Below are 13,733 nucleotides of genomic sequence, written 5' to 3'. Positions count from 1 at the left end.
AGGAAAGCATCATCAAATACATTTGATATATGAAATGCTAAATCAGGTGGTTAGGATTATAAAATTGTTATGAATATGTATTTTGTGTCAGTCAAATAAAAGTCACAAAACTTTGGTACTGCAAAATTTGCTCCTTTCTGATGTAACATATACTAACATGTGATGCAAAAAAGTAGATTGCTTTTCATTTTATGGACAATTCCCTTGATTCTCTTGCTTCATTTTACTGTCATTGTGAAACTATTTCATGATTGTTTTAATTTCACTGTTTGCTTACCAAAATTATGCTCTCACAAGCTTATTGAAGTTCAAAGTCAGTTCAAGTTTAGTTTTCTAATATGTGCCAGTTAATTAGTTCACTGTCAGCAGTAAGATAGAAGTTCATTTCCAAATTCATGTCTGTATATCCCCGCCCCCTGGCACCTCACTCACTTTCAAAAGAAGCAGCACAAATGCTGAATGTTTTGCTGTTTTCAATTTTTATATATATTAACTGGTCAGTCAAGAACAGGGTAAATTGACACTGCTATATTCTCTATATATTTTGTTAGCAATTTACAAACACCTACTGTTTAAATAAATGTAATATTAATTTTCTTACAGAAATAGGAGTGACGTATTTTATAGGATAAGTGCAAATTTAATACAGTTGATGGATATTTCACATTTTAAAAATCCTCAGAAAATGAGTTTGGTCTCACCTCTATCTAGATGGAGGAAACTTTTGGTAAGTGTGTTAGGTAGGGCATGCTCTGGTAATTAACCCCCCACAAACCCACAGGTGCGTACACACACATATCAGAGTTCTAAAACAACAGAAGATAATTTCTCTCAATATATGCCAGATGTAGCTCTGTTCCTCATTCTCTTTCATCTCAGGAATAATACTTTGAATATATAATCTACTTAGGGCAACTAACCATTCCAGTTTGTGTAGGACTGAGTGTCTTCACTGGACACAGGAATTCCAGTGCTAAAAAAGTAAAGTCCCAGGGAAACAGTTGAATTGGTCACCCTAAATCCACTCTAACACAACAGGTTAACCCATTTTATATAAAATAGTCATGTTTCTATTACATAGATGAAGTTTGAATTGTATAATTTTTGAAATCTATTTCCAGACTGCCAAATATTTTCTTATAAATATTTGTTAACTTATAATGAGTTCAATGAGAAGGAATATTAAAACTGAGCATTATTAGGGTGGCTGGGTGGCTCAGTTGGTGGAGCATCTGGCTTCAGCTCAGATCATTATCTCAGTTTGTGGGTTCAAGCCCCACATCGGGCCCTATACTGATAGCCTGGAGCCTAGAGCCTGCTTCAGATTCTGTGTCTCCCTCTTTCTCTGCTCTGCCTCCTCTCACCCTCTGTCTCTCCCTCTCTCTCTCAAAAATAAACATTAAAAATATATTTTTAAAAAATAAGGATTATTTTAAAGTGTTAATTCCTCATGTTAATTTGGAGAAATTAAAAAATAAAATAGGTAAGTGAGCATTTCCATGTGAATGTTTTTTAATGCTCATGGGACCAAATAACATTGATGAGAAACATTAATACTACCATGTCATCTGAGGTCACTATGGAATTTTAGATAACTTAATGTCAGAAAGGAACATTCATTCTACTGGAAATAAACTTCATTGTAAAAAAAAGGTTACTTTAGAGTAACTGAGTATTAAAAAGGCACCGATTCAGTGATACAAATTTTTCTGAATCATTAAACTATCTTTCTATTTAAGACTATGAGAATTTAGAAAATAGTATTTTAATTTTAATATTCTATTAGTATCCATGTCCATGCAAATTCAGAATGACTGCATTTCCTTAATTAATTTTTTCATGTTATTTCTCATTTTTAGTGTTGATTCCAATTAGTGATATGGCTATTTATTAATCATTATAGACACTTATACTTTAAGATTCATACTTTGTCTAGCTATTAGGAAATTATATTATAAATCTAGGTAAATGTCATCATGACTTGAAACCATGAATACAAAGATAACAGTGTAGCAATTGCATTAAAGGAAATTACAGATGTTTATGATTCTTTGTGCTCCATGAATCAGCTGTTCTTCCCTTTGCCAATTTATGGGGATTTGCTCATTGAAAGCTTGGAGAAGTAGCTATTAAACTAGGGTGTGCTCTAAACAGAATATATACTAGTAGTCTGCCTCTAGGGCTTACATTTATCTTACTGGTATATCTCATTCTAAAACCTCAATAAAGTAGCATGTCTTGAGCGTGACTTGAAATTATATAAATTTTATTGATTTCATTGTGGATGTAACCATATATGAATTGGAGTCTTTGAAGAGAATAGGGATTACCATAGACAAATTATATTATTAGAAAATGTGCTTTAATTATATTAAAATTTTTTCAAATTATATTGAAAAATTTAAAAACCCAACAAATTCAAACAGTACTTTAGCAATTCATTGTGTTAATCGTATTGGTTAATGTGTGCTTTATAGTGTGTCTTAATAACATGGTTACTTTAAGGTGTAATATACATATATGCATATGCATATACCAAGAAATTGTGACCTCTTCAGAGAAAAGAACCAATTAACTTAGGTCTGTGTGGAAACTGAACAAGTAGATCTCAGGAAATGGGTAATCACTGTGCTCTTTCTGCCAAGTGGCTTTCTTCTGGAGAAGGTGTGAGCACTATGTGGGGCTTCTCTTGGTACTGTGGTGTGCCTTCAGTTAAGGGAGTCCTGGGCTTCTCCAGAGGCACTGATTGGCCTGATGCTCCAGATGCTGTGGCTGTGTTGGGGACAGTTGTTGGAGGAACAATTCTGGGCTAGGGCATGCACTGGGTCATGTACAAAGCTATGGAGTCAGGGAAGAGTAGTTGGCATGCCTGTTTTGAATCTATATGACCCCTGGCATTTGATCAGAGTACATCATGGTGCCCTACTGGTCAGAGACTCCTTCTGGCCACCATGGGATCCCTGGATGGTCATGGTGTCTGTCCCCCCGTCAGGCTGTATGCTGAACAGTACAAAAACTCAGGCTATCATGCAGCTAGAAGACATATATATGATGTATATATATATATACATATATATACACACTCACACACATTCCAGAAAACAGAGTGTGAGAGACTGTTGTAGATTGAGGAATGAGTCAATCCAGCCAAAAGATTGTCACATAGTCATTTTGAACATGAACATGATGAAATATGATACAGGAAGAGACTTAATAGAAGAAATAAGCAAAAAGTGGTATAAAAGCTGTCATAAACTTTAATTGGTACTTTTAGAAATTAGCTGTATATTATGAAAGCAAAATACTTTTAAAACATATTTCAATAAGGTGTATATCATTTTGCATTACTTTCTTTTCTAGTATGTATGCACTTCAGAGTGCACAAGATACTCATGTTGGTTTGTGAAGAATGTTTGCGTGATTCATCTATACCCATGCTACTGTAGAACTATCAGCCATGATATTTGCCAAGCTAAAGTCCATCATCATCTTCAATTTAAATATGTGTGGCAACTCAGATTTAAAGGTAATCCAATATATTTTTAATTTGCTTTTAAGTTTGCTTAAATCACTTCAAAGTTTATTAGGTATGTATTAATTTTCTAATTACATAAAATATTTTGTATCTCAAAACACAAAATAATGTAAAAATGCATTTAATACTTGTGCTCTCTGATTTGTTCCTTCAATAAGCATATGCTTAACGCCAATTCCAGGGATTTTCCTTGGTGCACAGATACACAGTCATGAAGAAAACTAGAGCTATTCCCTACTCTTATAGATCTGTTTTTTGGAGGGGAATTATTGGGCACATACAATGATATGTACATTATTGTAAACTGAAATAAATTGTTCCTATAACAAGAAAAAGCCTTTCGTGAAAGTCTATAACCAAAGGGAAAAAAAAGAGAAAATATATGGCAATTGGAAGAGTAACCTGAGAGGTACGTAAGGTTTCCATGATTAAATGACCCTTGAACAGAGGTACAGAAAATGAGCCCAGGGTAGAGAAGTTGGAGACTGCATTTTACATTGAGGGATACATATTTTTGAAAACACTGTGTTTCAAAGGATACAAAGTTTCAGTTTCATATCTTATCAAATATGTTTTTAATTGTCTTATACAAAGCAGTTCTTATTTAAAAACCTGTTTTGATAAACAGTTTTCTGTTCTATGATTATACTTTGCATACTATTTGACTTAGCTCATGCAAATTGATCCACCTTCTTGAAAGTGTATGACACTTCAGTTAAATATTTTAAAGACTATTTTCTCTGTCAATGATATTTTGGCATGATAGTTTGTCAACAATCAGAAAATTAATAGATTTGATATGCCTGTTTTAACTAATAGCTTATTTTATTCAACTGAAAGCAGCTGCACTTACAACACTACTATTACATTAAAACAGTGTTGAAGTAAACTAACAATTAGCTTTTTAGACAGTAGACATGATAATTTATTTCATTATGCTCATAAAATGATATTCTGGAGAGTTAACAACCCCTAATGACAAAAATAGTTATCAGTTCATTAAGCAAATCACACTTAAGACCAAAAGAGGTAGGAGAGAGCAATGACTTGTTGATTATTTTATGCTAGTGGGAAAAGGAACTTCACAGGTTGTGTTATGAACACTTACTATTCTAAAAATGGCACAAAACAAATAAGAGCAAACCAACATAAAACAAACAAACAATCACTTGGGTTAGAGAAGTTACCTGATAGAGCTGGTCTCAGGACTATTTGGGGAGTATGTTAGGTCAGTGGTTTGAAACCTTTAGCACATAATATCATCACCTAAGGAACTTTTAAAATCTACTACTGCTGGACTTCCACTACAGAACAATCAAAGTGGAATTGTAGTGAGGCGGACATGGGAAATCTTTAAAACCTCCCCCAAATGTTCTAAATGGAATGAGAAACATAATCTACTGTTAAAGTGAAATCAGTTCATGGACTTCAGTGCCTGCATCATTTTTGTACTCTATGTCCCTTTGTCTCAAAGTAGAAATAATGCTTGTGTACATTTACTTAATTTTAAACATTAAAATTCTTTGGAACTAAAAATGGCTACAGGGAACATAGTCACAAAAATAAAATAGCAAACATATTTTTCGGGAAAAATAGGAGGAGCAATAGGAAATCAAATGACTTGTGGATAAATCATCTCTGAGTAAACATACTTTATGAATGTCAAAGTAAAGTAAGCTAATTTTAAAATAAAACAAATATACTTTTAAGACATGGGGATAATGAAGATAAAATTGTTCATGCATAAATCAGCTTTGATCAATTATCATCAAGGTAATGTAAGTGTATTTAGTCATTATCCTTCCATGGAACTATGTTCAGAACTTAATGAACATAGCTAATTATTACCAAAAAAAAAGAATTATGTGTCTTCCACATCTGAGAATCTAAATGACTTGGGCTATCCAAGCTAAAGAAGCCAGTGTGAGATAAAACTCAATAGTCAATAAATAGAGCTTCCCCAATTCCTACTTAATGTCAGTACAAAGATTCAACAAGCAACTTCTCCCAGTAAAGTTTTCAAAACAAAAAAGAAGTTAGGATAAATTTTTAAAAGTACATAAATAGTATTACATTTTATGCAATTCTTATTTTTTTCTGCTTGTTGCTCTTAAGATCTCATTTCCTTTTCTTCTCATACAATTAAATTGAAGAGGAACATTAAAATCAAGCTGGTAAATTTGCACAGGGTGCATTAATTTTACCAGTAGTAAAATTATTTTAATTAAGAGATTTTTCTACCAACTAAATGAAGTGTCTTACACGCCCAATCAATTCTTGCCAATATGATTGCTTTACAAAGAAGGGATGATAATTAATTAGGAGAAGCTCCTTCAAGGACAATTGGTCTACAGTGCACAACTTGAGAAAGAGCTGACATGCACTGTTTCTTTTCAATGTCATCATCTATGTTCATTATGTATGTTATTAGGTTTGAGAAAAGGAGATACTGACAGAGTGGATAATGAGTTGTGAAGTGAAATAAGATGATATGAATTATGGTTAAGAAAAGATGAAATCATAGCAGAAATAAAGAGATAAGTTCCCTGAATACCTTTCCTTTTAAAGCTTGTGATGATTACAGCTTAGTTAACCACATTTAAAACACACATTTACAACATTTAATATGTGATAGTGAAGTATTCTTTTTTTCTAAGGGAATAATTAGTGCTGTGTTGTGAATTGGTATTTAAAAACCAATATGTACTTCAAATTCTCTCTTTTTTCTTTGTGAGTAGTGGCTCTTATTTATGGTAGAAAGTATTATAAGATATTAATTATAATCTACTCATTTAAATGACTTTTAAATTTTATAATGATTATTTGGAGAATGGAAAATAGTGAATCTCCAAAGCAATCTTGATCAAAAGTCCCTTTTACTACCATACTGCTCCACTTTTACGTCTTTTGTTAAATACCTGCTGCTATTTCTCTGTCCATGAAGAGCATGGTGCAGTTCCACTGATAGTCAAAAATATGCAAAGTCTAATGTCCAAATATAAATTCAACTCATGAAGAAAAATTAACATCTAATAAAATTTCCATCTCAATCATTAGGGTAAATATGAATTACTCAACAATTGGGGTTGAACAAGTCAATAATCAACTGAGGAAAAAAGTCTGATTTGTATCTTACTAAGCCTACTCTGAGTTAAATCCATACCAATAAAGTTTTAAATATGAAGATTTACATGATAAAAATATCAGCAAAATATTGGAGAATTACTTTTTAAATTTGGATGGGGAAGAACTTTTATAGCTACCAATCAAAATTCAGTTGTCAGGAAGAAAAACTAGCCACTTGACTACAATACAAGCAAAATTATCTGTGAAAGACATCATAGAAGCAGTCAAACAGCAAACAAACAAAAAATGTTCAGAGGCATAAAAAGTATTCTTAAATGTATGAGAAAGTGTTCAGCTTTACTCATACAGAAAACAAAGCAAATTTTAAAAACATAATAAATATATAATTTTTCCCTTATAAATAAATCTGGCAAAAAAAAAATTGAGTGATTTTATGCATTGCATGTGAAATGTAGAATCACTATAAAATCTGAGCAAGGTAATTTTACAATATCCATCAGTATTACAAATGTTTATACTTTTTGACTTAGCATTCCCATCACACATGCTTCCTATCCACATACTAAGTAATATATGTCCAAGATTATAATTGGAATCAATGGCTATTGAGCAAAAGAATGAGCACAGATACAGAAATTATTATACAATACTCCTAGTTCTTATATCACAATCTATGAAAAATATGATACAGGGAAAAGAAAGGAAGGCATGCAATAATGTGCAATTGTGTATATAATAAGACACCTTTTGATTTTTTTATGTATTTTAAATATTTTCTTTTGAGAGAAAGGGAGAGAGAGCAAGCAAGTGAGCAGGGGAAGGGCAGAGAGAGAGAGGGAGAATCCCAAGCCGACTCTGCACTGACAGTCCCATGCAGGGCTCAAACTCATGATCCGTGAGAACATGACCTGCGATAAAACCAAGAGTTAGAAACTTAACTGAATGAGCCCCTAATTTTTTATATTCATCTTATAATTATCTCCCTGGAAGCCTTTTTCTATGTCCCTTGCCTCAGTGTTCTGAAATTTCACTGTGTTGAGACTTATGTTGCAGATTATAAATTTTTATAAGTGAGATATAAGTGACATATAATACTATATTAGTTTCAGATGTAGAACATAATGATTCTATATTTGTATATATTGCAAAACAGTCACCACAGTAAGTCTAGTTAACATCCATTGCCATACATAATTATTTTATAGTTACGAGAACTTACAAGATTTCCTATAGTCATCATGCTGTACATTGATTGCATCCCCAGGACTTATTTATTTTATAAGTGTAGGTTTTACATTTTGATCACCTTTACCTCTTTCACCCATCCACTACTCCCCTCTTCTGACAACCACCAATTTGTTCTCTATTTCTATGAGTATGTTTGTTTGTTTCCCCTCTTAGATTCCACACATAAGTGAAATTATACTGTATTTTGTCTTTCTGTATCTGACTTATTTAACTTAGCCAAATGCCCTTAAGTTCCATCGATGTTATTGCAAACAGCACAATTTTCTTCTTTTTTATGGTTGAGTGTGTTTGTGCATGAGCACACATGTTTATCCTTTCATCCACTGATGGACACATCAATTGCTTCCATGCCTTGGCTATTGTAAATAATTCTTCAATGATCATGGGGATGCATATATCATTTTAAGTTAGTATTTTTGTTAACTTTAGATAAATATTCAGACATGGAGTTACTGGATCATATATACACTGCACCAATTTACATTCTCATGATTGTATTCTTGTTCATGTGTAAGCACTTGATAAACCCTTTATTTGGAAGCATGTGTCTTCCAGTTTTTAGGTAGTCTTTGTAGTATGTCATTAATAATTCTTCTTTTCTGTTTCCTATTTCTATAATTCTAAGTCCAAAAGGTTGATATTGCGTCTCCAGAATTGATCACATTTTCTCATAATTTCTTATCTTTTCCATTTCTTTTTGCTTTGTCCTATTTTCTACTGCACTCTTCCAATTAAATATATGAGAACTAGTGTTTATTATATTGGTACTTCTCTAGACATTTTTACTACTATCTAAAGTTGTAAATTACCATGACATTCTGTTCTTTTGTACAGATAAAATAACTTTTTATAACTCGAAGAATAGTATAGTTTTGATTTGTTTTAAAATGTTCTCTTCCATTCAGTGTCTCAATTTCTGTAAATATTTTTAAAAATGGCTTGTTCTTTCTTATTTGGCATCTTTCTGCCAAATGTTGGATGATCATACTTAATGGCAGTGACCTAATAAGACTTACTGAAAGTTTACCATGTGAACATGGTTTTTGATAAGTGGCAGCTCTATAAGAGGTTTGCAAGTTGACAGCTGGCCCTTCAATGGGGTAATCCTAATGAGCTTGGTATCCTTGAGGCAGGAGCCTCGAAGATCCTTTTTCCCCTGAGAATTAACAGTGAGAAATATTTGCTTGTGGGCCAGCAGGGAGGTGAGTGATGGGTCAGAATAATTATCTGCATTTGTGATTTGAGAGAAAAGCTATGTTAACTAATCACCCTCTTGCCAGAAACCCAGGACTACTTTCTCAGACATCTTTAAGTCCTAAAAATCTTAAGATTTCTGTTAAGTAGAAAAATTTGATTTTTTATAAGTATGCCCTGTAATTAGACTTTAGACTATTTCCATTCTGCTAATTTAGTTACTATATTCCCACCATCTCTTCAGCTTCTTGAAATTTACTGAAAACATTGGCTCAAAAAACAGTATTTGCTCACCTTTGCCTCCCTTCTCATTCTATGTGAATTAGCACTTTTGTTTTATTTTCCGTTACCTCCATTTTGAGGCTTTGGGAAGAAGATGGGATGATGTTTCAGTCAAATCCAAATGTTTAATCAGATACATCATTATAGAAAATTCTGTGTCTATAAATTGGACAACTTAAATGAAATACATAAATTCATAAAAAAACACTAGTTGACAAACTGATTCAATAATACATATACAATCTGAATAATTGCACAAGTTCTGAAGTAATTGAATAGTTTTTGAATATCTTTCCATAAGGAAAAACACTGAAAATTTTATTTATTTTATGACTAATTTAGTAATAATTTTTATAATTTTAAAATTATTAGCAGTTAAATTACTTTGTAAGGTTGAAAATGTTTGGAACATTCTGCAAGGCTTCCTAGCTTCTTCTTATCCAGAGTTACATATGAGATGTCTAAGTTTTCACATGGCAGGAAGATTTCAGCTTGTGAACCATCTCTACTGTAAAATTCAGTTGTAAATTCTATAGCCTACATAATATTTCCTGGGAAGTCATGCCTCACAAACAAAAGATTTTAGGTTTGTTAACCATAAGTAATTCAAAACAGGACTATTTGCTAGGATTCTAAGGACGAATATTATCTACTAGCAGGTTAGTTATGTTTAAAAAGAAACTATATCCAGTCTCTAATGCTGTTTCAGTACCTGAGAATAGTACATCATTACTAAAAAATAGTAGGTTCTAATCCCAGCATAATTAGTTCCTTTCTCTCCACAATTCTGGGATATCTTGTTTGTCTGTTTGTTTAGATTTTGTTTCTAAATCTCTCATTCCCCTATTCTCTGTTTACCAATTATATTAATCTTTTTCTATAGATACTTCAACACATTTATCATAGATATTTTATAATCTTGATACAATTCTATGTCTGGGTCATCTGTTTTTACTGTTTCCACTTGAATATAGGTCACATTGTTTTGCTTTCTTACAATGTCTTTTTTTACTGTATCACAGATATTATGTCTAACAGAGTTCAAAGTAGCTAAATTATATATGTATCTGTATGTATGTATGTATATATCTATACTGACACTCTCCCACTCTCACAAACACACTCCCTTCTTTCTAATGAGAGGGCTACGATGAAATGCTAATGATGTTTCTATTATAAATATTTTAAGAATGTTTTCCAAATATCTTTTGAAATGATTTCTTATGCAGTTATAGCATATAAAGAATAAAAGTGCATTTTATACAAAATGTATAATATTTATATTTATTAAACTATCTTTATAATCATTAATTGGAAATTTACTTGACACTTAATTATTTAAAAATACACAAGCGGAAGCTGTGTCTTGTTTTGATGCTCTATCTCTCAGTCCATCTTTAAAAATGAGAGTTCGGCCTTATTCTACCTTAGGTCTTTTTCAAATTTAATATTCTATTCATATAGAAGCTTATTTTGTGGTAGGTGTTCTCAAATTGATCTTACCAAGTAATTTGACAACTTTGTTTTTTTTAACATTTATTTATTTATTTATTTTTGAGGCACAGAGAGAGACAGAGCGTGAGTAGGGGAGAGGCAGAAAGAGAGGGAGACACAGAATGTGAAGCAGGCTTCAGGCTCTGAGCCATGAGCACAGAGCCCAATATGGGGAAGAACCCATAAACTGTGAGGTGATGACCTGAGCTGAAGTTGGATGCTTAACTGACTGAGCCACATAGGCACCCCTGACTACTGTCTTTACTAATTTAGTGTAAAGTTAATTTTATGAAAGATTATCTAATTTTTCATCTCTTTGAAAGAATCTGAAGATGAAAAATGTGAAGTGGCTGTTGATACCTACTTCTTTCTCTCTGCAAACTGTACTGAAGATGCTGTCTCTGTGAACACATCTGAAGATCATGATTATATATCTTGTTTTCTATATCAGGGAACAATGGAGGTAAGATAAGATAGTTCCTCATTTGTCTCTTTAGATCATAATATTCTTATTGGAAAAAAAATCTAAAGTGGTTAAATTTTCAGATTTAGTGTTCAGGATGTGTGTAGCTTAAATATAACCTCATATGGATTGAGATTTTTGATGGACAGTTGGTGGTTATATAACGTGGCTTTTGCACACATGCCTGCCCATGGTGTCTTTTGTTATAATTGTATTTATTTACGCATTGTATGAGTTTCTAATGAGAATTTGCTGTCACTGTAAGGGCAAGTTGCATCTTCTGTGCACATGCTCAGCTCTTGGATGTCCTCCTGTGGCTTTTGAGCCAGCTCTGTGCCTGGGTCTTTCTTGTTCTGTTAGCTCTTAGAGGAGGCTCTGAAGGTGTGGTTCTTAACTCTCAGGGGGTGGCTGCTAGCCTATGGTCAGTATCTGCTTTATCCCTCCTTGCTCACGCCTAACTAACTGCCTACCACTTTTTGTATTTACAATATAGACAGGTAATAAAGAGCTTTATCGTTGTATCTCTAGTCTTTTTGTGTTCCACTTACGCTACAATTTGCTTACTGTTTAAAGCCTTTCAAACAGTTATAATTATGTCACCTTTTTGTTTGAGTTCAAGCCCCGCATCAGGGTCTCTGCTCTCAGCACAGAGCCAGCTTCTAATCCTCTGTCCCCTCTCTCTCTGCCCCTCCCCCGCTTGCATGCTCTCTCTGACTCTCAAAATAAATTAATAAACTTGAAAAAAAGAAAATAATTACCAACTTCAAATAAAGTAACATTAGTTTTTTTAGACTCAAGAGAAAACACAAAGATAGCAATCCAATAACTTTTAGCTATTTTATTTTTTCATGATCACACATTTTATATAACTTTGACAACTTTTATGTTAGGCAAAATAAACATAAATATACATATATAAACATAAATATACATCATTTAACAACATTTTCATGTCTCAATTTTTCATTCTGTAAGGAAACGGATAATTTAAAATTATATTTAGAGACTCTTTGGGGCATCTGGGTGGCTCAGTTGGTTAGATGTCCAACTCTTGGTTTCATCTCAGGTCATAATCTCACAGTTTGTGGATTGTTGAGCCCCTCGTTGGGCTCTGCACTGACAGTGAGGAGCCTGTATGGAGTTGTCCCTCTCCCTCTCTCTGCCCCAACACTGCTCATGCTCTCTTTCATTCTCTTTCCCTCTCAAAATAAATAAATAAACTTTAAAACATAAAATAAAATTATATTCAGGGATTAATATTTGTATATTTATTTTTTTCTTATGCAAACATTGTTCAGGTGTCCAATGATTATTTGTTATTCAATTTAATGTCAGTGTAAGGTCTTAATGTTAACCAAAGATTTGGAAATTGCAATTTGCACCATCACGTTAAGCTTTTTTGTTTTGTAGTATCATCAGTAAAAAATTCTAGTACATAAACGTGGTAGAATCAGGGAACCCTGGGTAGCTCAGCTGGTTGATCCTCCAACTCTGGATTTCAGCTCAGGTCAAGATCTCAAGGTTGTGGGATGGAGCCCCACATCGGGCTCTGAACTGAGCATGGAGCCTACTTGAGATTCTGTCTCTCCCTTTGCCCCCTCCCCTACTCATGGGCTCTCTCTCTATCTCTGTCTCTCTCACTCTCTCTCAAATAAAATTAAAAAAAAAGAAAACTAAACAAAAACAAATAGCCATAGTAGAATCAATAAGAATTCATAATACTAAACCCTTTTAAAAGATATCCATTATTAAAATTTCAATTATTTCTATTTAATATTTTTATAATCATAAATAATCTAAAGAAACAATGATAGACCAGTTTCTTAAAAGTTATATTAAATCAATCTAAAATGCCTAAGTATTAATTTATTTATTGGGAAATTACATAAGCTCTTTTTAATATAAGTGAACCTCGGTGTTCATATATTTAAAAAATCAAGACTTTTGAATTTATGCTCAAACTCTTAAGGGTGTAATTTTCTTTTCATCTAAAAGACTAATTATATTACACACCAGGTACACATTTTCTGCTTTGTTAAATTTTTGGCAAAGGAAAAACATATAAATGAGGTACAGTTAATCATTTTCCTTTTCCTTTCATTTTTGACTGTTAATCTGAACAACAATCTTAGAATGTACATATAATGATAGAAAATTTATTTATGACTAATTAATTTTAAAAATTTCACAGTAAAAGAAAGGAAGAAAGAGCACAAATAAAGAAATGAAGGGAGTTATCTTCAGGCAAATGTAAAATTATGACTTAGTTGTTAAAGGTTAATTATCTTCTATCTTCAAAGACCAGTAGACGCTTAAATGGAGAAAAAACTCATTTTCACACACATACACACACACATGTTATTATTCCAGATAGTTTAAACAATAACTCACATCCTTATAATTTCATATGACCATATAATTAAAATCTAG

The 13,733-nt window shown here is 32.6% G+C and overlaps 1 protein-coding gene across 1 annotated transcript in view; it reads left to right on the top strand.

Moving 5' to 3' along the window:
* The window catches only part of LOC144226834 (protein eyes shut homolog), a 160,674-nt gene that overhangs the window by 136,564 nt on the left and 10,377 nt on the right, over positions 1 to 13,733 (top strand). Inside the window, exons 6-7 of the mRNA XM_077758353.1 lie at positions 3,361 to 3,526; positions 11,164 to 11,303. Coding sequence (XP_077614479.1) covers positions 3,361 to 3,526; positions 11,164 to 11,303 — 306 coding nt within the window. The remainder of the gene's footprint in view (positions 1 to 3,360; positions 3,527 to 11,163; positions 11,304 to 13,733) is intronic.

This window comes from Crocuta crocuta, unplaced genomic scaffold (assembly GCF_008692635.1).
Source record: "Crocuta crocuta isolate KB4526 unplaced genomic scaffold, BGI_CrCroc_1.0 scaffold33, whole genome shotgun sequence".
Lineage (NCBI taxonomy): Eukaryota > Metazoa > Chordata > Mammalia > Carnivora > Hyaenidae > Crocuta > Crocuta crocuta.
The sequence above is the reverse complement of the archived record's forward strand: the minus strand, read 5'-3'. Positions and strand labels throughout refer to the sequence as shown.